The sequence below is a fragment of the Pelobates fuscus genome, chromosome 6, assembly GCF_036172605.1.
Source record: "Pelobates fuscus isolate aPelFus1 chromosome 6, aPelFus1.pri, whole genome shotgun sequence".
Lineage (NCBI taxonomy): Eukaryota > Metazoa > Chordata > Amphibia > Anura > Pelobatidae > Pelobates > Pelobates fuscus.
The window spans coordinates 62,228,198-62,254,321 of NC_086322.1; the positions used below are offsets into that span (position 1 = coordinate 62,228,198).

A 26,124-nucleotide genomic window follows, 5' to 3' on the forward strand; every position below is an offset into this window, starting at 1 on the left:
AAAAAGGGAGTTATGTTGTGTGGACAAACAAACGAAAATTCTTAGATTAATATATCCGAGTTGGAAATATAATTTGGGGTTTTAAATAAACCTGTACATTTTTTAATTAGGAGACACAATTGCTAGACATTATAGCGTAAATTCCAAAACCTGGACTAGTTAAACCATTTGGTAAAAAAAAAAAAAAAAAAAAAAAAAAATTAAATAAACTCACCTATACATATTCTCAATAAAGTGTTTTTTTTGTGTTTTTTTAAATGGTATATCAAGGTGGTGGGCATGATATTAGGATATATGCACACGTATGTTTTAATTATAATATATTTAAAAATAAACTTTATCCTACACCACAACAGGAGTGCACATATAAGCACCAGAATTGAATGACAAAACTTGAAATGAAATACATAAAAAATGTTTATTGTTAGGTACCCCATGTTTTTGGTGGAGAAAATTTGAGGCAACAGTTTTCTGTACGGAGGTTGGACAAGCAGAGCGACAATTCACAGCAGCTGCACATCAGGATTTAAAAAAGTAGATCACAACTGTTTTACACGATTGTTGATACAGAAATGTTCTGTAATCATTGAAAATGAGAAACACCTCCCCATGCAGATACACTGTACACAGATTCTTGAAGAAATACAGGCTTTTGAACCACCCTGTGAATGCTATGTATCTGTTGCCTCTGGAATGTCAATCACCACATTTTACAAGTAAGATCATGTGCAAGTTGTCACGGACTAAAGCTTTGTAAGGTACATGTGTTAAAGATATAGACACCACCTTTTAAAGAATGAGAAAGTGGGACAAGACCCAGAGCATATAACAAATAGATATATATATTTTTTTTTATTCTTTCCAATGCAGTAGTTCTAGTCCCTGATCATCTGGTTCTAACCATGGCTTTCGCTCATTTGTAGGTGATGGTCCACTGCTTGACACACGCATCAAGGGATACAGTGGTGAGTGTGCGCTCGTCAAGCCAAGCCAGTCCGCTAACATGGTGTAGTCTATGGGTATCTGGAAAGAAACGAAAAAATAAATAAAATAAACTAAGTCAGATAGCCGTCCAACCACCAAGTGTTTACTCTCCAACTATTTAATTGTGGTGAATTAAAGTTTCTAAATTAACATCTAGAAAAGCAGGTTTGTACACACACTAATATATATATATATATATCTCGATCGTTTGGCCCCAGGATTAAAATAAGGTATTCAAAATTAAAGGTGGGCTATAACAGCAGCAATACATCGTAAAAATATTAAAGTAAAACTACCCCCCTATTTAACGTACGAAAAAGATGTGCATTAAAACAAAAAGAAAAAAAAAACCATAACTGTAAAGGTGTCCTAGTTCTGCTCAGGTGTTGTTTACAGAATAAACCATGTATGGCTCCCTAGTAATCAAGGTTTAAAAAACAAACAAAACAACAAATCCACAAAAGACTAAAGTTCAACCTTTCTCCCCAAGACAAGTTCCACTCATCATATAGGAGTGGAAATACTTCAAGGGACACTACAGACACCAGAACAACTACAGCTTATTGTAGTTCTGATGAATATAGTCAGAGAAAAGGCATTGTTTACATTACAGCCTAGGAACACCTCTAGTGACCAGACAGCCACTAGAGGCGCATCCTCGGGTGGTGTTGCACAGTGCCACAAGAAGCTGAACTATCCCCATAGAGAAGCATTGTTTCACTGCTTCTCTACGAGGAGATGCTTATTGGCCAGGGTGGCGTTTGGATACGCCCTCCTCCCCACCTTCTTGGTGGAAATCATCAGCTATTGGAAAGCATTGTGATTACCTGAAATCTGATGAGGTCAGCCAAGGAGGCAGATCTGGGGCAGTGCCAGACATTAAGAGCTACGCGCAGCACTGAAAAGGAGAGAGTAATTCACCTTTCTAACCCAAGATAAGGGGGGCTGACCAACAGTGGTTTTAGAATTATATAGTGTCAGGAATACACATTTGTGTTCCTAACACTATAGCCCCCCTTTAAACTTATAGCAGCAATACCATGGATGCTTTCAGTTTAAACATAGGCCAGTCCACTGTTTACTTGAGGGGAGAGGGGAGAGGGGAGAGGAGAGAGGAGAGATCATAAAATGGACACAAAAAAAAGGTTTCCAGCTGGCTGATTGACAAGCGCTGGAGGTGGAGTTATGCCATTATAGTTCCAGGATTACACAGTATTACCAAAATTTCACCACTGAAAAATTGAAACTTTGTAAGAGACCAGAGAACAAAGAGCATATTGAATATTGTTCAATATACAGATACTAATAGTTAAATGAATTGCAATGAACTTCACTTTAGTTATTTTATCTATACCTGGATTTGCACATAGATTCACAGTATCTCAAATTATAAATGAATCCCCTTTCCAACATATACAAACACACACACAAATATATGTGCTCATGCAAAGGATTTACTACCTGGCATTTTCAGTCTTTCATCAGGATCGCTCAAGGTCCAAACAAAAACCATCATATCCATACCACTGCTTGCAAAATGCTCATTGTCAGGCGACCAAGCCATAGACACTACTTTTGCATGGTGTCCGTAGAAATTGCCTTTTTCCTGTTGATAAAGTAAATAGAGTCAGTAACAAGTTGCGAATTGCAAGCAGCATAGCTGCATAGATTAGGGTGTGCATTTTTTTTTTTTTTTTTTTAACGAAAAGGAGAATATTGATTCACTACAATAAGGGACATTTCGATTTTGACTGCTAAATTTTACTTAACTATTGCCAACTGAACAACTATATATTAAACAAACAACAAATATAGGTCATCTAGTTATAAATAAAAAGACAAATGATTATCTTACTTTTTGATGAGACAATTAGCCATTTCTACCTGGTACATAAGTCACCTAAAGCCCTTTTAAAAGCAGTGCCAACAGAATCTAAAGTTTGGTACGATAAAGTTGGCACAGACGCATTGCCATTTATCAGCCATTACAAAGCAAAATAAAACACTTTAAAATTAACATACACAGACTCTTTCACAAATTTACAATCTTATTGCTGGTGGGGATTATAGAAAAAGGAGGGAAAAAAAAAAAAAAAAAAAAAGAATGCATCAGAGCAAATTTATAGAAGGGCTACCAGTAATTTATAATTTACCAAGGATTTACAGATCACATTAATGGGAGGGCTTACCATAATGGAATTACAATGAAATCCTAAAAAAAACTTAATACTACTTACAGAGTGTGCCAATACAATGCACAGAGAGAGAAAGAATCTACCCTCATTAAAAATGAATTAGCAACAAGTCTGCTTAAAAGAAAGATTGGAATAGACATTTTACAGAGCAAAGTAGAAAGCAAAATAAAGAATCGTGAATTAAACCCTTGCTACATAGATGAAAAAAAGAACATACTACACGGGTGAATTTCTGATCAAGTCTATATTTCTATAGATATGAATAGAAATAAAATAATTATCTGCTATCTTACTGCGTATCCATCAGCCACGCTGAAGACTGTGATGACCTTGTTGGCATCAGAAACGGCAAGATGGGCACCATCAGGTGAATAAGCAAGACTGGTCACTGGTCCCTTTGCTGAGAGAGTCTTTCCTTCATCCTTTAGAGTATTCCCTTGAATGGAATACAGGTGGACTTTGCTATCCTGCAAAGATACAGACATTTAACAAAGTAAGCACATATTGCAAAAGCAACATAATCTACCTTAAATAACATTTCATTTTTCCGGTTCTGGTTTCATGGTGTGTTAATAAAAATGAGCTATGGTAAAGCTTTACAAAAAAAAACCACAACAACAAAAAAAACATGCATTTACAAATAAAGTAAACATAGGTAATCTAGGAAACTTTTATATCTACAACACAGCGCCCAAAATGATGTGCTTTTAAGGTTTGTTTTAGCTAAAGACTTTAAACAAGAGCAGATTAAACAAGGATTTTGTATGAACTACAGGCAGCATTTGTAGTAAATGTCTGATTTATTTTCATCATTAATAGTGTATTTAAATTTAACAGAACAGCTCAGAGTAGCTCACATTCTGTACACACGGATTAGAATAAAAAAAAAAAAGTTTGTGTACCACAACAATTGCACACAAACTGATATTCTGAACATAATCTCCCCTGTTGTGTGATTCTGCAATGAAATGCAACATAATTTATATCAAATTATTCTTTCAGGCTATCCTACAGGATATCACCAAGCTACCCATTCAGTAACACTGAATACATGGACAATGCTTACTGCTCCTCCAACTGCAACCATTCCATTAGATTTGTGAACCGCAACCGTTTCAGGCTCATAATCCAGGGAGTCAAGTGTGAAGACTTTTTTCTTGTCTTTAAACAGTACAATCTGTAAAGACACAGGTTTGCAATGTGATCATTCAACACCAACAAATTATTTAAGTTCACGGTTTGAGAAAGAGGACGATGATCCCAGAAGCTGTGGACTACAACTCCTATGGTGCTCTGCTAGCCTCCCTATCATACACAGAAAAAAATGCATGGAGATGGGAGACATTCTCTAGTGCAGGATGTGAAAGAAAGATTTGTCCCCATCTGAGTCACTATAAGAATGATCAAATGTGCAGATTATTGATCCTTCGGTATGATTACCTGCATGCCATTCAAATGGGCCCAAGTATTTTCAACCAACAAAAAAACACAAAAAATTACTTGACACATACGTCATTCTAAAAAGCCAGTCTCTGTAGTAGCGGACAAAGAAAATTTAACATATATGGTTTGATACATAGAAAAAACACTTATTAGTAATTTCTGCACACCCCAATAATTTGCTAAAAGTTAGCCACGGATTGTGCTTTTTATTTTGACTTGCATCGTACGTGAGAAAATATGTACATGTGCACAACATAGCAGCTGAAATATGCCGTAGCGAGATACTTATAGGGAATATTTTAGCAGTAGTTCATAGCAGTACTGCTGAGGTTAGGGTTCCTTATGCAAATCCAAGTTCCTGAATCAACAACTCTTTAAATATGCAACATATTTAATACCTCTAAACATTCCAATTGAACAAAGAGAGACACAATTTTATGGGTATAAATGTGTGGTCAGGGCTATTATATTTTAGGTCACCTACAAAAAGCAATGTATGTAACTAAAATATAATTTGGAACAAGTACAAAGTATCCTATGTACACAGGTTTATTTCTAAGCACATTTATTGTAGTTTAAAGACACATTACTGTAAGCATTATTGCTGTGGAAATCTGTTACACAATCAGACACACCAACAATATGGAGCTCCTCAAATATAAAGATAAGGATAGAGAAGAACAGAGTTATTTGGGCCCAAAATAAGGACAGTTTCTCCAAAATAAGTACAGTTATGAGGTATGCTTCAGCAAATCTTACCTGTCCAATGCAGACTGTTACAGTATAGCTCCCTGAGCCAACAGATAAACTCTTAGGCTGCACATCCAACTTAATGGAATCCTGAGGACTAAAGCAGAGAAATTCAATGTAAAAGCCAAGTCTTTCAGAATGAAAAATTGTACAAACAGCCAGTTCTGTTAAACTCACCTATAAGCTCTGTTGACCACATTTGTATAACGCAAGGTGTCATCCATGCCACAAGAGACCAACGTGTTGGAGCCATTGTCTAGGACCATGCTTGACACTTGGTTGGAATGACCTTTTCCAGTAAAACTATCATTCTCTCCGCTATCAGCATCCCAATAATGTATAAACCGAATTAAGGAAATTGCTGAATGTCAGAGAATAAAATTACATATACCATTAGTAATTAATAAAATAAACCACAATAGGAATACCTACAACAGTTACTCCAAGCGTCATAACCACCACAACCATCTATGATGCTAGGAGCACCCAGCTGCTATTCGCCAACAATGTGCCAAACCTTTCCTTCTGGTAACTAATTGGATACTCATTTGAAAGTATGTCTGAATATTCGTATCTAAATTTAGTTTAAGTGTACTTATACTGTTAAACTCTGTGATAATAAGCTGCACCGGATGAACAGGGGACTGATGGACAGCACATGAGATTTAAATTTTGTTAGTAGCACATTATGAGCTACATACACAGTTTCTTACAAATACACAAAATAAGATGAGAATCATGACTGATACATCTAGAAGTATGACTCCCAAAATGTTAAAGGGACACTATAGACACCAAAACAACTTTAGCTTAAAGAAGCAGTTTGTGTGTATAAATCAGGAGTCTGAAGTCTGCTCAATTCTCTCCCATTTAGGAGTTAAACCATCTTTTTTTGTTAAAGGACCACTCTAGGCACCCAGACCACTTCAGCTTAATGAAGTGGTCTGGGTGCCAGGTCCAGCTAGGGTTAACCCATTTTTTTTATAAACATAGTTTCAGAGAAACTACTATGTTTTTAAATGGGTTAATCCAGCCTCCAAATCCTCTAGTGGCTGTCTCATTGACAGCCGCTAGAGGCTCTTGCGTGATTCTCACTGTGAAAATCACAGTGAGAGCACGCAAGCGTCCATAGGAAAGCATTGATAATGCTTTCCTATGAGACTAGCTGAATGCGCGCGCAGCTCTTGCCGCGCGTGCGCATTCAGCCGAATGGGAGGATCGGAGGAGAAGAGCTCCCCGCCTGGCGCTGGAGGAAGAGGTAAGTTTTAACCCTTTCCTCTCCCCAGAGCCTGCGGGAGGGGGTGCCTGAGGGTGGGGGCACCCTCAGGGCACTAAAGTGCCAGGAAAACGAGTATGTTTTCCTGGCACTATAGTGGTCCTTTAATGCAACTCCTAAATGGAAGAGAGATGTGCAGTGACTGAAGGGGCATGATCTATACACCGACACTGCTTCATTAAGATAAAGTTGTTTTGGTGACTACAGTGTCTCCAAGTACTGAAGTAGGGGTAGGGAAACCTTCGGCACTCTTATAGCTATAATGCTGGCAAAGCTTCAAGGGAGATGTAGTCCACAACATCTGGAGTACCGGTTGCCTAGCCCTGTACTAAAGTATATATAAACAGATATACAGAACTTAAAGGTGTGCCAATAATACACAAATTAACTACGGGAGTTTGATTTCTGCTCGAGTAGCTTTTTTTTGATACAAAATAGAAAGCAATAAAAAAAAAAAAAAAAACCTCTGACAAACCTTTTGTGAGTTTAACCTTTATAAAAAAAATAAATATAAAATATATAAAGAAATTTTTAAATATATATCTATACCTCTCTATATCCATATCTATCATATCATATAAAATTTTGCAAATTAAATTGATCGCTCAGTGTTAATTCACTAGGTAACACGTGAAACATTTAAAATTTAAATAGTTTAGGCAGAAATGGCTAAACTGGATGACAGTCAACTGTACAGGTCACAACAATGGCAAATGCAACCTCTAGATGGCGACTAAATAGTCTTCCAGCTAATACAATTCAGTTCTGTAATTCTGCCCCAGAAGAAAGTTACTGATTGGCTTATCCCAGAGCCTGTTCATTATTATTCCACCATTTCATTCAATTATGGTCAACTGTTCATATTTACACATTGAACAAGTAAGCACTATTTAAAGAATAGATGCCAAAGAGTAAAACACAGAAGGATATTGATATGCCCATCGTGGCTGCCTGTATAAATGGTAGATCGGCCATCACCCTTATGTACGGTCATACACTGGATCGACTTGCTGTGGCCCTGAAAACACAAGAATGCAGGTGATGAACATTTGAACAGCTAACATGACATTTATAAAGAAGACAAATACCATAGGAATATACTTAACTTACATAGTATTTTAGTAAATATAATTTTATAAAAACTTAGCAAGATGGCTTATGATGTAAGTTTAGAATGGGTCGTGGAGACAGAAGTTTTCAGGGGGAAATTAGAAACCGATGGATAGAAATACCCTGAGGGAGAGTTTGTAGGTAATATTAGGGTTGTCAAGTGTCAAGGTGTATTTAAGGTACCTGGGCAATCATACGGAACAAAAGCAGGTGGGTTAGCTCTCTTGTGTTCTGTAGAATACTTGAAGGAAATTTTTAGGAAGGAATTGGGGTAACTTTTCTGCACTTAGAATCAGGTTGCAGTTGTAGTTTTAGAAGGTTAAAGGGACACTATAGTCACCAGAACCACTACAGCTTAATGTAGTGGTTCTGGTGACTATAGCCTGTTCCGGCAGACTTTTACATTGCTGCCTAGTAACACCTGTAGTGGCAGTCACTCAAACTGCTACTATAGGTGCTTCCGATCAAGACAGATGGTCTCAGCCACGGAGACAGGACCAACCGCAGCGAAACCAGTGCGGCAAGGGAGAAAAGGGGAGTAAAACTAGCTTTTCACTGCAACCTGAGCAGTGCTGGGGACCTAAACTGCCACTACAGCACTATAGTGTTAATAATACACGTTTGTATTCATAATGCTACAGTGTTCCTTTAATAAAAATGAAGTTTCAACATTACCTTGATTACACGTAAAGGTCTATCTGGGTTATTCTTGTCCAAATAATTGATGTAGCCAGACAGAGAAATACTCAGCAAATAATCCTTCTGCCACAAGCAGCCTAGTTGCTGATCCAGCACATCCGAGCCGAGGTGGAACGTGGTGACTGCTGAGTTAGCCGCAACATCCCAAATCTTTGCTGTTTTGTCCCCGGATGCGGAAAGTAGATGGTTGCTGTCAGCACTCCAGCTAATCTGCAATATTTTTTGTTTTTTTTTTTTTAAAACAACCACAGTTTGCAGGGCTTAAATCATTTTAACAATCTCAACACATCTGTAAAATGTATTTTGTAAATGTGTCAGAGCCAGCTGACCAGTGACTGACATTGGTTTAAACCTTAGCAGAATAACAGTGATATGCAGTTTGGCTCCAATGTTACTAAAAGATTTAACTACAATGAGAAAAAAAAAAAAAAACAACAAAAGATTAAAAACAAAATAATTAATAAAACATAAAAATTGAACAGCTCTTCTGAGATCACAGTTTTTAAATGTCTGTCCTGTGGACAACATATCCACTTTACAAACAACAACAAAAATTAAGTCTTACAATTCACAGCACAAAAGTTTATTTGCAGTCTGTGAAGAAGCTACAAAAATACGCACCATTCTGACAGAAGCTTAAAGGACCACACCAAATCCCTAAAGCACTTAAAATGTACACAATTAAAAAACAGGTCCTGTTAGTTCCTGGTTGTTATGCTCAGTGGAGCTAAACCCAAAGGCAGCAATTACGCAGAGCAACAGCCTTGGAATGACTTCTCATTGAGCTGCATTGGGAGGTCTGTGATTGGAGAGCCACAGAAAGTCTGGGCGGAGTTAAAAGGTAAGGCTTGCAAAGCCTGCAGACTACATAATTGCAACTTTCGCAAGCTGTTTTTAGATGATGGAAAATAATTTATATATTATATTATTTTTAATTAAGGAAGTGGAGTATCCATTTAAGTATACACAATGGTAAGAAGGTACCAAATTACATACCATTTCCAGGAAATAAAACAAAACCACTTACTGCATAAATTCCACCATTATGCGCTTTACCATCACCAATGTTGCATACTTGTTCTCCAGTCTTGCCATCATAAAGGAAAATCTGCAGAAACATTCAGTACATTTTCAAGTTAAAACAGGTTTTGAATGTTGAAGTGGCCTAAAAGTAAATATATTAATGCAAGTTCCCCTATTCCCTTCATAAAGAATGTTTAACAAACAGGAAACTGTGGGCAAAATTGGATTTGGAAAAAATAAAAGAAAGGAACAAGAAAACATTTATTTTAGTAATGCTCTGGTGACCAAGCAGAATATTTTATTTACATTTTTAACAGCTAGTCCTTTGTTTTTGTGTAATTATTCTAGGTGGTCAATGAAAAGAAAAAAAAAAAGTTACTTCCCAATTTTACTACAGGATGAAAAGGGAGACTTCTACGAACTGAAGGAAAAATGCAAATTATTTAATATATTGTTAAATAAATAAATTAATTAATAAAATGTGCTTGGTTACAATGTTTGTTTAAACAAAATACAAGCTAAAAATATTGCAAGCTACAGTAATTTGCAATGGGAAAAAAAATAAGTTACAAAACACAAAGACACACAAACTAAATTAGTTTCAGGATATTGTAAGTGATATGCGTGTATGTATAGGAATACAGTAAACATAGCTGCTGGGCTTTATTTAACTGTATTATACAGACTGGACTGAAAACGTGCCTGCTACGTGCGCAGATCTATTAAGCAAGGAGATCACTACTGTCTGCAGCTTTTTTGTGGATTAAATGAAGCCTCTACTCACGTGTATGAGTAGAGGAATGGAGTTGCATGGGACAATTATTACAACCCAATGATGGTTAACTCAGTGGAACAAAGTTGGAGTGAATCCCATGGTTTTGTGAAAAGCTCCTTAACGTTATTTTGCTTCAAATCTGTACATATGCAGTTAGTCCAGATGTCAGGCTTAGCCGCACTCCGAACACTTCCAACAGTGAGCAGGACAACCAGCAGTAACCCTTGGTTTCCTTTCCACTCTGGGTTCCGCACAGTTAACCACCATGGTGTTCAAGGCTTACCATACACAGTTAAGCTGCGTGACAGCCACAATGCACACAGACAAAGAATCAGTAAGTATAACACTACATGTCTGGCTGCTGTGAATGCTCCAAGCCACTTCACTGAATTTGAATTAAAGCTGCAGTCAGTCTGCCAGTAATATCCTTACTATGTGCCTTCCTGAGTGTCCTCTCATACATGCAAGCTACTTGGCTTCCAGAACTCTCAATGCAATTAGGAGTGGAGTCTTGTCCATACACTTTCTGGAATGAGTGAGCGTGGCCAAGGATACAGAATGATGATTCCGCATTCTGCAAAAAACATTCACTATTTCTGTAAATTAGTAGCCATAAATGGCCTTTAAAATTGTGTTTATACAGTAACCCATAGCAAAATTACACCAAGACCAGGTCTATAAACCATGGCAGCGAAGGGGTTTATTTAGTCTGATTTGAATCACTCGATTCTAAAGCTTAATGATGCATTCACCATTAACTGTACAAAATCTGATTATTGAATATCTAGTCCCAGTTTTTTTTACTAAAGTCTTGCTGAAAGAGAGCGAGAGTCTGGGTTGGTGCATCATCTTGCCGACCTGTGTGAGGTATGTGTTGCAGGCACCAACCTGTTCAAGTGCTGCAGGTTTAGGAATTTTAAATGCAAAGGTCAGCTAGTTCTGAAATGCATCATAAAAAGATCTAATGATTACTTCGAAAACGGGAGCTCACATGCATGTTTACTATTATATGATCAATCGCTGTTTGTGTGCTTAACGGATGCATTTCACAGGCAGAGATACAATAATAAATCATTTCAGAAGAACTTACCTGACCATCTGCACTACATGTTGCAAATCTGTTGCCATCAGGAGAAAATCGAATGCAGTTAACAAATCTATTGTGGTCCTAAGAAAAAAAAAAAAAAAAAAAAAAGGACAGAAAATGTTACTTAACTGTATTTAGTAAATATACATTTATACACACAAATGTGTAAGGTAACAATGCTTCAGAGCTACAGCATCTTCATAATCTGGTTTGACAGGGGTCCAACCCATGTTTTAAGACTATCTTGAAGAACCTTCTGCACAAAACACATGCATTACGCTCTTCTCAGTGCCACTACAGCAAACAACTTATTTTTGCCAGTTGTCTTGTGTCTGAATTGGATGTACCTGTTCCAGCCATAGGATACCCATTTTTTGGATCCCAACCATCAAAGGATCCACAAATCAGTCTATGTTTTAATCTCCCCTATAAACAAAGACAACTCGTTTTGTAAGTTACATGGTCTCCAAGTAAAAGGGAAACTAATAAAAAATAAATAAAAGAGTCTGAAATTATTCATTATACTGGATGTAGACATGAGCAGTGAAATATTAAGCCACCACAGCCAAACTAAACATTCTCTGGCTTCGCCATTTTTAGCAAAGAAGGGAATATACCACGGGCAAGTTGCCATTATTTGAACTCCTAGCTTCAAATTAATGGATTAAATATGATAGTGTGGTCCAAGCCAGTTCCCCTCATTAAAGGTAACCATGGTGCTCCAATTCTTGGTTCCCCAAACCACTTAAATTGCAGCACATGACTCAAATAGAAAAAAGTCCAGGCACACAGATTAGACTGTGAAAAATGTGGCAACCGCAAGCCTCTTTACTGAAGGATTATTTACCTATACAGGTCAAGGTAGAGTTTTAATTGCCGTTAATATTTCAATAAAGAGACTTGCGTTAATTAAATTTGTCACCATCCACATTGCATGCCTGGATCTTTTTCAATTTGAAATGTATGTGCAGCTTCGCTATTCGGCCCCAAAACATTTGAAAACACAGTGAGTGGAATACGACAATTTAATAAAAGCCAGGGTACAAGTCTATTATATCATTAAAAGGAACAGTTTAGACACCATAACCACTTCAAAAAAAATAAGTTGTTATGGTGCAAGGACATCCCTGGCACTGGCTCACCTTAAGGGGTAACATTTTTTTTTCAAAACTGTTTTTCCCCAGAAAGTCTTTGTTACAGCTTCTAAAAACCTATAAAACCAGAAAGCTCTAGCAGAACAGGGCAGTGGCGCTGCTGATTGCCTAAGAGCAGTCAGCTGATTGCTCTTAGCCAATCCAGATTCATACAACGGGCTTGAAAAAGGTACTGGCTGTCAGCCAACCAGGGAGCCACTTCCGTTTTCTAAAAATCAGGTTCCTGCAGAATCGGGAAGTTAATTTCTATGAAGTGGTTCCGGTGCCCAGAGTGTTCCTTTAAAACTGTCTCTTAAACTTCTCACAGAAGTCACATATGGATTGATAAACTATTATCAGGTTCCCTAGGTTTTTATAAGTGAGAACATTTATCAAGTCCTGGCTCCTTCTAAAAAAACATTTCATAAAGCATAAAAGCACTGCACATTATGCTGGGGGAGGGGGATTCACGTGCAAGTTTATGGCTTTAAAGATATATTTGAGTACTATTTGTATGTTAAACAATTAAACATTATGCTCCCTTATGTCCAACTCGTCTGCCTAGAAACCAAATCACTTGAATGTCTAGAGTGGAGGTAGCAGATTTAATAAGACATTATAGGTAGCCAGATCACTTCATCTTAATAACATGGTCAAGCTGCCTGTAGTGTCCATGTCCCCCTTAGTCCAGCAATGTAAAGTATTGCAGTTTTTGAGAAACTGCAATGATTACTTTGCAGGACTAAGACTGCCTCTAGTGACGGTCAGACAGCCACAAGAGGCGCTTTCTGGATTCTAACAGAGTTTGACTCCGTTAAAGGACACTGGATGTCCTCACACTCTGCATGAGGACAACCAACATCAGTGAAAACCCTCATAGGAAAGCATTGAGCAAATACTTTCCAATAGGGAGGGCCTAACTTGCTTGCAGTGTTCGCCATGCATGGGCACTAGGACCAGTGGAGTATCCTGGTTTTGTGCTGCCCTAGGCAGGACAAAAAACTCAGGCGCCCCCTCCCCCCCCTACCCCCACCTTCTAAATATACACACACACACACACATACACTAGCTAACAGAAACACTCACACTAACAGGCAAACACACACAGTTAGACACAGATTAACACACACTCACAATTATATATATATATATATATATATATAAATAATTTTAACCCCCCCCCCTCCTTACCTTTGGGAATGCTGGGCGGCTGGCGAGGGAGCACTTTCCCCCTGAGCTGTCTGCTCAGCTCCCTCGCGCGTCGCCCGCAGAGTGAGGCTGGGAGCCGGAATATGATGTCATCTTCCGGCTCCCAGCCTCACTCTGCGGCGCGCGAGGGAGCTGAGCAGACAGTTCGGGGGAAAGTGCTCCCTCGCCAGCCGCCTGCCCGCCCAGCAACCAGCCCAGCATGTCAGTTAGCCGCAAGGCTAACAAGGCATTTGCCCTGGGCATTTGGGGGTGGCGTTTTTTGCCGCCCCCTGGAAAATGCCGCCTAAGGCAAATGCCTTGTAGCTAAAACGTCCCTGACTAGGACCCCCTGTTGGATGACATCTGAGAAAGCGGAGCGCTGACCCAGCGCAGAGGGACATCAGTGCTGGAATCTGATAAGAGCGTAAAGGTTTTTTGTTAAACCTTTTTAGCTGCAAGGAGGGGGGGTGGGGGACAGAGGGCACTAGAGCGTTGGGAGTACGGATTTGTATTCCCAACACCATAAAATCCCTTTAAAACTATTTTTTTGTTTACGTAAATATGCATTTAAGAAGTTTAGTGTCAAGATAATTGTTCTTTGGTTTGCACTAAAAGGTTAATTAACAAGAGAGTCAGCCTCAACTGGCTAACAAAATGATTAATTTATATTCAAACTGATCTACTTTCCCCTATGAAGAATTTATAATGTTACCAGGTAAACTTAGCTAAGCTTTCAATGCAGCTCATGTACCACAGTTTAAAAAAAAACAAAAAAAAAAAACCCAAACAGATAAGATGGCTCAGTAAGAGAATGAACAAATCTAATACCAGCAGTGTAAACTTATCCATTTCATTGAGCCCAGAAGGATGGAAGGCAATAACATCTATTTTTCAGCTGCTGAAAGTAGGAGAAATGTGTTGTGCCAAGTTATGGCTTTCTATTTTCCTGTGAATTACTGTTGCTTGTGCAATGAAAAGTTGCCTTAACAGGATAATTTGTTTTATAAAGTGTTTTATGCCAAGTCCCATTTCCAACTACTGCAAGCTCCATTTGGAAGATATCGCTAGTTGAAATGTAAATGGCATTGCCAAGAGGTCCGACTCTGCATCACGTAATTGAGTCCCTATTTATTATATGTTTACAGTTAACAACCCCCCCCCCCCCCCAAAAAAAAAACTATTTCAGATCATTCTACATTACCATAATGGGAGAGAGACATGACAGAATTATTATATCTATTTATCCACACACCTACAATAATTTAGTATTGGCAGTACTGTATGACACTGTTTATTCACATTTGCCAATTTTTCATATAATATGAAGCTGTACTTAAAGCCATTTAGTTTGAGCATCCCCGCAATGAATCTTTCATGCATTTAACGTGGTTTGTTACGGGGAAACAACACTCAAATATACAATTTTCCTCCCACAAATTGTATTCGTTGAAATGAAATAAAATGTCATGATGAGGTTGGGAAAGATGTCTTGTATACAACATTTTCAAATGAGGGAGGGGGGGGGGGGGGGGGGATATTTTTTAAAAATGGAGTCTCTCCCTTGAGGAATTCACAAAGAGTACCAGTCTGTGAATTAAAAGGTTTTGTAAAGAGCAATCTGATGGAGATCCAGAAAATGGATATGGAGCTTCAAATAACAAAAAAAACAAAAGTAAAAGTACTTATTCCAATTACCCGTATATACTCGTGTATAAGTCGATCTCATGTATAAGTCGAGTGCAGTTTTGTGACCAACAATTGTGAAATATGCTATGCCTCGTGGATAAGTCGAGGGTAAGACTTGGGGCTATGAAATTCTGTGATTTTTATAATTATATACACACACACACACACTCATACAAACACACTCTGCATTATATAAACATACTGTGTGTTTGTGTGAATGCAGAGTGTGTGTTTCTATGAGTGTGTGTGTATATAATGCAGAGTATGTGTGTGTAGTGTGTGGGGCAGGGCATTTTTATTATTTTTTTTTATTTAAATATTCTAATTTTTTTATTTTAATATTATAATTATTTTAAATTTATTTTATTATTATTTTTTGTATTATTTAAAAAAAATTTTGTCCCTGGTGGTCCAGTGGTGTGTACTGTGCAGGAGGGGGGCTGGCAGGTCCCTTCTCCTGCGTTCCAGTCAGCTCCCCTGTAAGTCTCGCGGTCTGCGTGCCGCGCGGAGCGTTGCCACGGTAACTCGTGGCAACACTCTGACGCCGCGGCTCTTGCGAGATTTACAAGGGAGCTGACTGGAACGCAGGAGAAGGGAGCTGCAGGAAAGGTAAGTAAACGCTTCCTGCCAGCCCCCAACAGGACCGCCGGGCTTGTAATGAGCCCGGCGGTCCTGGTCTGTATTATGGCAATGTAAGTTGCCATAATACAGACATTGACTCAAGTATAAGTCGAGTGGGGGTTTTTCAGCACAAAAAAATGTGCGGAAAAACTAGACTTATACTCGAGTATATATGGTAAACACAGCTTCAGTTTAGTTTGCTAACCTCTGGTACATTCAACCCTCGAAAACACAATTCGAGCACTTTGTGAAGTGAAGGAATTTGTCCATGCTTTTTTTTAAATAAAATAAAAATATTTTTAAAAAGTCTCTTACAAGGAACTATATAGCTAGACACAGCTTTGCAAATTCCTTAAAAGCAAAATTACTACTACACTCTGTAGGGTCTCCACCCTCCTGGAATTCATGATGTCAGCCAAAATATGGCCTCCAGAATTATGCACCCACGAGTAACACACATTCATTAACCCCATTAGGACACCGCTTAATTTGTTTGTCTTTCACATTTGGACAGAAGCAATTTTGTGTGTGCGTGTTCAACTGCAATTCCCATCTGTCAAATTCGTTGCACAAACACATTCTATACCTTCAATGTGAGTGATTTTCGAATTTGTTATGTTGATAGATCACAGAAGTCTAGATTGCCACACAAAAGCATATATTCATACAACGTAGACATCACAGGCTATTTATCCAAGGAATTTTTTACACTTTATTTATATAAAGAAGCCACTTAACTGACAAATATTAAATACCGCCAAATATTGTGGTAAGTTGGCATTTTTTTAAATTTTATTTTGTAACTATTTTTTTTATGTTTATTCCATAAACCTGACACATACTTCTGTGCAAAACCCCATGTTGTGTAGAGCTTACAATACCCTCAATGTATGTCTTGGTCACCATCATATAAAGCTACACTGTCATATAAGAGACCTGACCATTTAATGGTTTTACAGTAAGATTTTTGATAGATGATGTAATGGGTCTGTGCGTTATAAAATTTTGACTGTTAAAATGACACCACACATTTACAATTTGTGCAAGAAGACACTGCAGGGCATCACATGGTATATATTGTGCATTAACATGCTGTCATTTTTCACAAGTTTGTCAAAGTCTGATGATAAAAAAAAAAAAAAAAAAAAAAAAAAAAATCTATAGATTAGTTTTTTTTTTCTTTAAATTCACACTACATTTTTGCTGGGGACTTTGCAAACCTGATATGTGCTACAGTGTATGCTCAGCAAACTTCTGAATAAAATATTTTTGTGTATTGTTTAACCCCCTAAGGACCAAACTTCTGGAATAAAAGGGAATAATGACATGTCACGTGTCCTTAAGGGGTTAAACATTCACATTGTAATTTAGAGGCCTTTTTGTAAATCTATATATACACATACATATATATACACACACGTCAAGTTTTTGCAAAAATACAGACCTGAATTTATAGCCTACCCACTGCAGTGTTTCCCAACAGATGGCAAATTGAAGATGGGTTTATGGGTAGACTGATTATCCGTCTAGCTTATTATTAAAAAGACGATATTCTGAATTGCTAATAAATCGGTATGCATCTTAACTTTCTCACCTCTCCCAGGCATTGCACGCAGTCTTCCATATCAGGAAATCTGAGGTGCCACGACATGACCTCACGTCACTCCTCCCTGTATGTGGCAGGCTGGCGAGACCATGAATAATCTAATGTCATGTACTGGGCTGGCTGAGAGTGATAAGAGTGTAAATGTCATCAATCATTTCTATTAGCAACAGCACTGTACATACTGGGAAAACGCTGATCTCAGCAAGTACTGGCTGCCTGACCGTGATGGGAGTGCGATTGTTCAGTTAATGCCAGGTCTGTGTAGAAATCAAAAACTTTAAATGTACAGAATATCTATCGATCCTTACTATGGTGCATTTTTATAGCTCACATATTTAAATTGCTCCATAAATGCATATAATTTGCAAAAGTGGACACTCTGGGGATATTTTAAGCTTTATTGATGTGCCATTTTTCCACAATTTATTTCAATGTTTGTGGTATACATTTTTATATACACATTGTATTTTTGCATTTTTTTTAACCCCTTAAGGACCAAACTTCTGGAATAAAAGTGAATCAAAGGTGTCCTTAAGGGGTTAAATCTCATGTAATGTAATTCTCTCATGTGTATACCTTTTGGGAAGAAAAAAAAAAAAAAATTAGCTATCTTAATCCCAATTTAAATCCCTAATCCTAAACTAAACCAAATCCTACACATTATATAATAAATCTAATACTTATTCTAAACATAATCCATAAACTAATTATAATCCCAAGGATTTCCCTCTGCTAATATCAGAATTTATACGAGCAAAGGGAATTCTAAAAATGAAAAAAAAAAAAAAAAAAAAAAAAAGGCACGTTGATGCCAACTACTGGCTATTTTCAGTAGAAGAAAAAAATAAAACTGTTGAATAAAGAAACTCTGTCAAAACCGTTGCTGGATGGCCAATACAGGGATTTCCCCCCCCCCCCACACAATAAGGAGTGCTGGAGATCTTTTTGTAACTGTGACTAGGGCGCTATAGCATTTGGAATACATATTTATATTCCGAACACTGAATGTTCCTTTTAATTTACTGCCCATACAGGTTTGGGCAATTAATTAGTCAAGCTTATTTATTAACTTAGAATGGATATAAAATAAACACCCAAAACTTCTATAATTTTGCTTAATAATGTTCCATTTAACTGTCAAACATTTGTATATAGGCCACGCTACAAAGCAGGCACTCTGTCTTACACTATACCACAAAGTACCCCTCCCCTATATATTCATTTAAATATCTATTTGTCCTGATCACAGAAGGCTGTGCTCTGGAATTGGCTTGATACGGTCTAAATACACAAGATTTACAGAGACAGCAATGGAGCTCAGACTGAAGCAGCCCAGACATGGTCAGCATAGATAAATAGAAAAACAAAAGAACTTGATGCAGTGTACTGAATCCACACAAAAAATGTTGGCGTCCAACTATAATTACCTTTAACTACAAATGGCAACACCAATTCTGTGTGACACAACGTTACGGTTTAATGAGACCTCACTGGCCTCAACAATGTTTTTTCTGTATGTTGCCATCCACGGTTTTAATGGGATTAGTCTGAACATGAAGAGTTAGACTATGGAGATGAGCTTGGCCCGAAATAGTATTCATAAGACTGTCAACAGCACGGCTATATGAGGCTTCCGATCAGCCTAGAAACATCAAATCAGCAGTCAGAGGTTAAATCGAACAGAAAGGTGTTTCGGTATAGTAGCCTGTGGTATACAATGTAACCATTCTACTAGACAATACAGCATGTTCACCATGAAACCATTTCAAAACCAAGCATATTCAAATAAATGTAAAAACATTCCGGGCTGCACATCTGCCATCCAGTTCAGAAATTTTGCAATTTACAACAAGGAATTTTCTTTAGCTTCTTAAAGCGGAAAGATCACATCTGATATTTTGCACTACCACCACACTGTTGTTGAAATGGGTTGTGATTTTTTCTTTTGTAATTTAATTTCCCACATTGTAGGTCAGGCTGTCCTGTCAAAGCTAGAGCAATTTGTGTTTTCCATCGGAATGTGTTGCTTTATTAGATTTCACATTAGACATCTGAAAATGTAAGGTTCTAAAGGCAATGACTGTATTAAAAACGGGTTCCTACTTGACCTCAAGGTCATACAAAACAGGATATGAACACAGGGAATTGACAACCTATCCATTTGCAGAAATCACAATTTCAGGACTTTAGTAATATACAAGGTAGAAAGGTATAAACTGCACATATAAACACACATACACACACACACACACTAATATACACGCCCAAAATATTTGAGTAGAATATCTCCTTTTAAAAGGAAGACATATGCAAAATAGCGTTTAGATTTGTGTAATCGAAAGAAAAAAAAAAATCCAAAGAAAAACCTTCCACTTCTAACAAATCATTAAAAATGCTTTGGATAAAAAAAGTCTCCATTCAGAGTCACCACATTTAGCCAAAGTAAGTTATTTAAATAACTAAAATAAAACGTGCACCTAGCCTCTTCCAGTAATTTGCCTACTCTCACATTTTCCACATTCCAGCTTAATACAGGAGTCTAGTAGCATTTCCATAATATCTAAATGAGGTGCAGGTAAAACAAAATAATTATATTTCAGAATTTAATGGGCATGAAAACCGGTGCAAAAAAACAACAAAAAAAACCTACTTTAACCCCTTAAGGACCAAACTTCTGGAATAAAAGGCAATCATGACATGTCGCACATGTCATGTGTCCTTAAGGGGTTAAAAACCATTTACTTCTTCCCAGCGCCAACCTCCCTCAGCACTGGCTTTGCCTCTTCTAACGTCACAATGTGCAATGAGTGCAGCACTGAAATAGGAAGTACCTCTTGTGGCCGTCTGAGTGACTGCCACTAGAGGTGTTACTAGGCAGCAATGTAAACACTGCCTTTTCTCTGTAAAGGCAGCATTTTCATTGAAAAGCCTACAGGGACATGCTATAGACACCAGGACCACTACAATAAGCTGTAGTGGTTCTGGTAACTATAATGTCCATTTAAGTTGCAGTTGAGCAAACACAAATGTACAAATTTTTGATTTTCTATTGATTCAGAACTTCAACAATTACCTATGTCTGGTTAAAACCCTGATTTTGCGGTCTATTGACATATAGGGCATGCATGTCTACGAGAAGGTGATCTTGTCAAGAAAAGGCTATTGGTAGGAATCTGCATGCAAATACCAGGTACCTCGTTGCCCAGGGATAGACTACTTTCGGTACTCCATATGTTGCAGACTACATCCCCCATAATGCTCTTATACCCATAACGCTGGCAAAGCATCATGGGAGGTGTAGTCCAAAACATCTAAAGTGCCAAAGGTTGCCTATGCCTGTCGTAGCCCAACGTGCATTTCAGTGTGAAGGCACCTTAAGGGGGCAACAAAGGCGTTTTCACACCAAAATACGTGTTGGGCTATATAAAATCACCAAATTGACATATTGCCTTAGTGGCGACAGCTTTTGATGCTAGAATTACATATGGGTGGTATTATGGAGGATGTTTTGATCATTTTCAGGTCAAGGTTCAGATCAAGTGCAGACAAATGGTCATTCTTTAACCCTTTCACCCCGTGAAACAAAATTTGTAAACATGCTTGTATTGTGGCCAGAGACAATTACACCCCAAATATTTAGTCTGCCAGCACAAAACAAGAGTAGCACAACATATTTAAAATAAGCCACTTGCTACCTTATGGAGCACAAAAAGCAAAAAAAAATTATCCAATGATCCACGACTTCTGTTAAACAATGCAAGTCAATTGTCATTTGAAGCAGACCAACAATAACCATTAGTACTACTGATAAGGATTTCAATTTGAGCATAAATAATGGATTAATTGAATATTTAATCCCTAAAACATCTGATAGATCTTGTGAGCACTAAGATTAACATATATGCACATTTTAATGAAAATAGCTTCACTGCCTGAAAAGCAATCCCCTTTGGAGTTAAAAGCTAGATGAAAGAAGGTTTGGATTAGTTGTTTAAGACATTGCTAATTAGGCTGGACAGAAACGGAGAGACTGAATATTCCCTAGTATTACAAAATGAAGTACGGTATACATTTACGCTCTTATACGATTATGTTATGACCATTTCTTACAAGCACACATTTTCCTTTTCAAGAAACCCATACCTAGCTGACTGGATATAGTCTTACATTACATGTTAGGCACTTAAAAACAAAGGATAATGTAAATCACTTTATATTCCAACAGTTCTGACACGGCATTAGCTAGATGACAAGAATAACCAAGGATATTTACCATATTTGAGCTATAAACATGTTGTTGATTTAAACCCCTGGGGGACTTGTAAGTTTGTGCCTCAAGGTCTATTATCGTACACAGTGCGTGACTAGATTCATTCAAAGATCCTAAAGGTTAGAGGTATTTCTCAGTGACCAGTTTTGTTCTCATAAATTAAAATACAAATATCCCTCTCCAGAGAAGTATTGCACCAAAAACAGAAAAACAAAAGGGGGCAGAAAAATAAAAAATAATAAAACTTACACCTATTGTAAACTTGAACTTGAAAGGAGGGCCTTCCAAGAAAGCAGCACAGTTGTCATCACTAGCAGTTACAAGACGATATGGCCTTGTTTGTTTGATGTCCACAGAGTTGATGACTTTGTTGTGTCCAGCAATTTCTCCCACAGATGAGCCAGTGTCCCAGAGGAAGACTGAACCAAATCTGAAGAAGACAGCAAAAATCTTTGAATGCATAGTAAAGATACAGGCGTTCATCGATAAACATATAATTTCATAAACAGAATATTACACAGGTTTTCATCCAAGGAATGTTTGCTGGAAGCACAATAATCATGACTATGTACAGTTTTCAATACGGAGCAGAATAAATGCATATTTATTATAGAGAAATTAAAGATATAATACAATACTCACAAATTAAAATAAAGTGGTTTTCTTTACCACATAAAACCTATAACTCATCTCTTTAGTACAAATACATTCCCGTCATTGCACACACACACTAAGAAAACTTGCGACGTATATTGCTCTTATTTTAAATTAGAATTTATAAAGCACCAACAAATTCCGTAGTGTTGTACAATGGGTGAACTAACACACACATATTTGTAACCAGACGAGTTGGACGGACATGATGGCCCTGCTCAATGAGCTTACATGGATAGAGGGACTCTGTTGCTAGAAAAGTATTCACCTCCACCCCCCCGCTCAGATTTACAAAGTACATTGTCCCCAATGGTGGGTGGTATAATGTGTTCATATACTCATGCTTGTCATGTAAGCATAGCATTAATTTGATTTGTGGGACTTCATAACTATTCTGCAGAATCCAAATATTCATATACCAGAGGCAAAACTCCCCATTATCTAGTCAGGTCTATAGGTTTCCATGGCAACTAAACACTGCACTTAGCCCCTCTCAAACATTATATGCAATTTGTCAAACGAAGAAACAATCAGATTTTTCTCTTTATAAATAAGTGATACAGTGAATCATGCCTTTGCATAATATCTACACAGAAGAAAAACGTAAACAAAAAACACAAAAGGCTGTTTGCCAGAGGTACAAAATAATGTTGGGAAGCCCTGTGACTTGACTTCTGTAAGAAATTACAATAGGAGGTGATGGTGGGATGGGATGGAGATGAAGGAAGCTAGCATTGCACAGGGAAGCCTGTGAAACAGACTTTAAACTATCAGAGGCACAGTTTGTAGGGATGGTGTGTTTCACTTTAAGCAGTTTCTAAACCAGAAAGTACGCACTCCGTTCTCCACACAACGTTTACAGGGAGTGAGCATAGTGCACATGTGATCTGAAACTGTACATCTACGGAGGGCATCACAGAGGAGCAGCAGACACATATAGACCAGCCTGACGGCAGCAGATCACTCTGATTGCTGCCAAGAGAAGGGCTGCAATAACCAAAGCAGGACAGACGAGAGTGGAAGCATGGATAAGAAAAGGATGGTTAACAAACAGTTCCAGTGAATGTAGGCTACAATAAATGATTTGGCAGGTCAAACAGGACATCATTTATTATTGGTGCATGGCAAGTACTGTTGGAAGGTCAGGAAGTTGTGTTTTCAGCTTATGCTCATATCAAAAGTAGTTTTATGAGAAAAGACAAAAATGCCAAGAAGAAGTGGGTCACAGAAAGTATGCAATGTACTGATTAAAATGCAGGGATCATACTGAGTACCCATGGAAACGATTTACTGTGTAGGAGAAATATACAGAAAACACAAGATAAAGAATTGTGATTACAGAGAAAAAAAATAAAAAATACAAAAACCATTAAAGCAATATGATGCTAAATAACATTTTTAATCAGAAGAAAGGAAAAACAACAAGGCACCTGCGATCAAGTTGCCATTTTAGAGGAATGAGTGCAAGAATAAAAATCAAATCACAGTAACGGTTTGGTGGTACACGATAGGCACTTTAACTGTATGGAGTCCCCTAGCACAGTACCATTCAGCATTAAACCTTATTTTAAATAGTTTGAGTCCCCAACAGCCACCCCCGTTTGTGCTGCTTGGGATAATGAGACAGCATTAATTTGAGCAACCAATTCAATAAGGTGACATGGTTACTATATAATGCTTACAGTGTTCCTTTAACATATTTTGACAGGAAACCAAACTGCATGCATGGAATTATGGTGCTTAGACGGTCCCGTTACAAATATCAGGACTGTTAAGCCACACTTAACATAAAATAATTTCTCACTTGCAGAACACGTTTATAAAAACACACTCTACTAGAACTCTAACAAGAGTATGCAACAGAATGTTCTCTCATGGGAGTCCTACCATCAGTCATCTGTGTACTTTGGGAGTAGTTCTTCCTTGCCTGGTAACACTAAAAACTGTTGTCAGCTTACCGAAGGAGCGAAAATATATCCATAAATTGGAACAGACACAATTCTAATCTGTTTGGCTCTATACACCAACACAATGGGTTTGAAATGAAATGTGCTTTAACTGCAGACTTTCAGCTTTAATTTGAGGGTATTTACATCCAAATCAGGTGAACGGTGTAGGAATTACAATAGTTTGTGTATGTGCCTCCCACTTTTTAAGGGACCAAAAGTAATGGGACAGATTAACAGTCATAAATCAAACTTTCACTTTTTAATACTTGGTTGCAAATCCTTTGCAGTCAATTTCAGCCTGAAGTCTGGAACGCATAGACATCACCAGATGCTGGGTTTCATCCCTGGTGATGCTCTGCCAGGCCTCTACTGCAACTGTCTTCAGTTCCTGCTTGTTCTAGGGGCATTTTCCCTTCAGTTTTGTCTTCATCAAGTGAAATGCATGCTCAATTGGATACAGGTCAGGTGATTGACTTGGCCATTGCATAACATTCCACTTCTTTCCCTTAAAAAAACTCTTTGGTTGCTTTTGCAGTATGCTTTGGGTTATTGTCCATCTGCACTGTGAAGCGCCGTCCAATGAGTTCTGAAGCATTTGGCTGAATATGAGCAGATAATATTGCCCGAAACACTTCAGAATTCATCCTGCTACTTTTATCAGCAGTCACACCATGCTTCACTAATGAGGTGGTATGCTTTGGATCATGAGCAGTTCCTTTCCTTCTCCATACTCTTCTCTTCCCATCACCCTTGTACAAGTTGATCTTGGTCTCATCTGTCCATAGGATGTTGTTCCAGAACTGTGAAGGCTTTTTTAGATGTTTGACAAACTAATCTGACCTTCCTGTTTTTGAGGCTCACCAATGGTATTCACTCTGGTGAAGTCTTCTCTTGATTGTTGACTTTGACACACATACACCTACCTCCTGGAGAGTGTTCTGGATCTGGCCAACTGTTGTGAATGGTTTTTTCTTCACCAGGGAAATAATTCTTCGGTCATCCACCACAGTTGTTTTCCACAGTTGTTTGTGACAGCTCTTTGGATCTCATATTGAGAGTTGACAGCAACATATTCCAAATGCTAATAGCACACTTGAAATGAACTCTGGACCTTTTATCTGCTCCTTGTAAATGGGATAATGAGGGAATAACACACACCTGGCCATGGAACAGCTGAGCAGCTAATTGTCCCATTACTTTTGGTCCCTTGGTCCCATACAAACTGTTGTTATTCCTACACCGTTCACCTGATTTGGATGTAAATACTCTCAAATTAAAGCTAAAGTCTGCAGTTAAAGCACATCTTGTTCATTTAATTTCAAATCCATTGTGGTGGTGTATAGAGTCAAAAAGATTAGAACTGTGTCGCTGTCCCAATATTTATGGACCTGACTGTATGTAATTATATATATATATATATATATATATACACACACATATACATACACACACACATACATATACATATACACACACACACACACACACACACAGTGTGATTATAATCCAAGGGAGTATAATGAGTATAGCAATCCCCAGAGTGAATGAATCCCACATGAGACGAGGCTCTATTTTGAGGGTGAAGAGGAACTGGTTTAATGGAAGCCACATCTGGCCTTATATGCAGGTCCCCATGCAAGGGGATTTCCATAACATATTCCAGGGGCATCCCCAC

The 26,124-nt window shown here is 37.9% G+C and overlaps 1 protein-coding gene across 1 annotated transcript in view; it reads right to left on the reverse strand.

The window, feature by feature from the left end:
* Nucleotides 1-399: 399 nt before the first annotated feature.
* WDR1 (WD repeat domain 1) overlaps nucleotides 400-26,124 on the reverse strand; it is a 41,569-nt gene continuing 15,844 nt past the window's right edge. The window contains exons 5-15 of the mRNA XM_063457778.1: nucleotides 22,096-22,276; nucleotides 11,346-11,423; nucleotides 9,485-9,565; nucleotides 8,434-8,667; nucleotides 7,577-7,666; nucleotides 5,550-5,707; nucleotides 5,382-5,469; nucleotides 4,246-4,356; nucleotides 3,473-3,646; nucleotides 2,446-2,590; nucleotides 400-1,023 (exon numbers count right to left, since the gene is read on the reverse strand). Coding sequence (XP_063313848.1) covers nucleotides 914-1,023; nucleotides 2,446-2,590; nucleotides 3,473-3,646; nucleotides 4,246-4,356; nucleotides 5,382-5,469; nucleotides 5,550-5,707; nucleotides 7,577-7,666; nucleotides 8,434-8,667; nucleotides 9,485-9,565; nucleotides 11,346-11,423; nucleotides 22,096-22,276 — 1,450 coding nt within the window. The 3' untranslated portion in view covers nucleotides 400-913. The remainder of the gene's footprint in view (nucleotides 1,024-2,445; nucleotides 2,591-3,472; nucleotides 3,647-4,245; nucleotides 4,357-5,381; nucleotides 5,470-5,549; nucleotides 5,708-7,576; nucleotides 7,667-8,433; nucleotides 8,668-9,484; nucleotides 9,566-11,345; nucleotides 11,424-22,095; nucleotides 22,277-26,124) is intronic.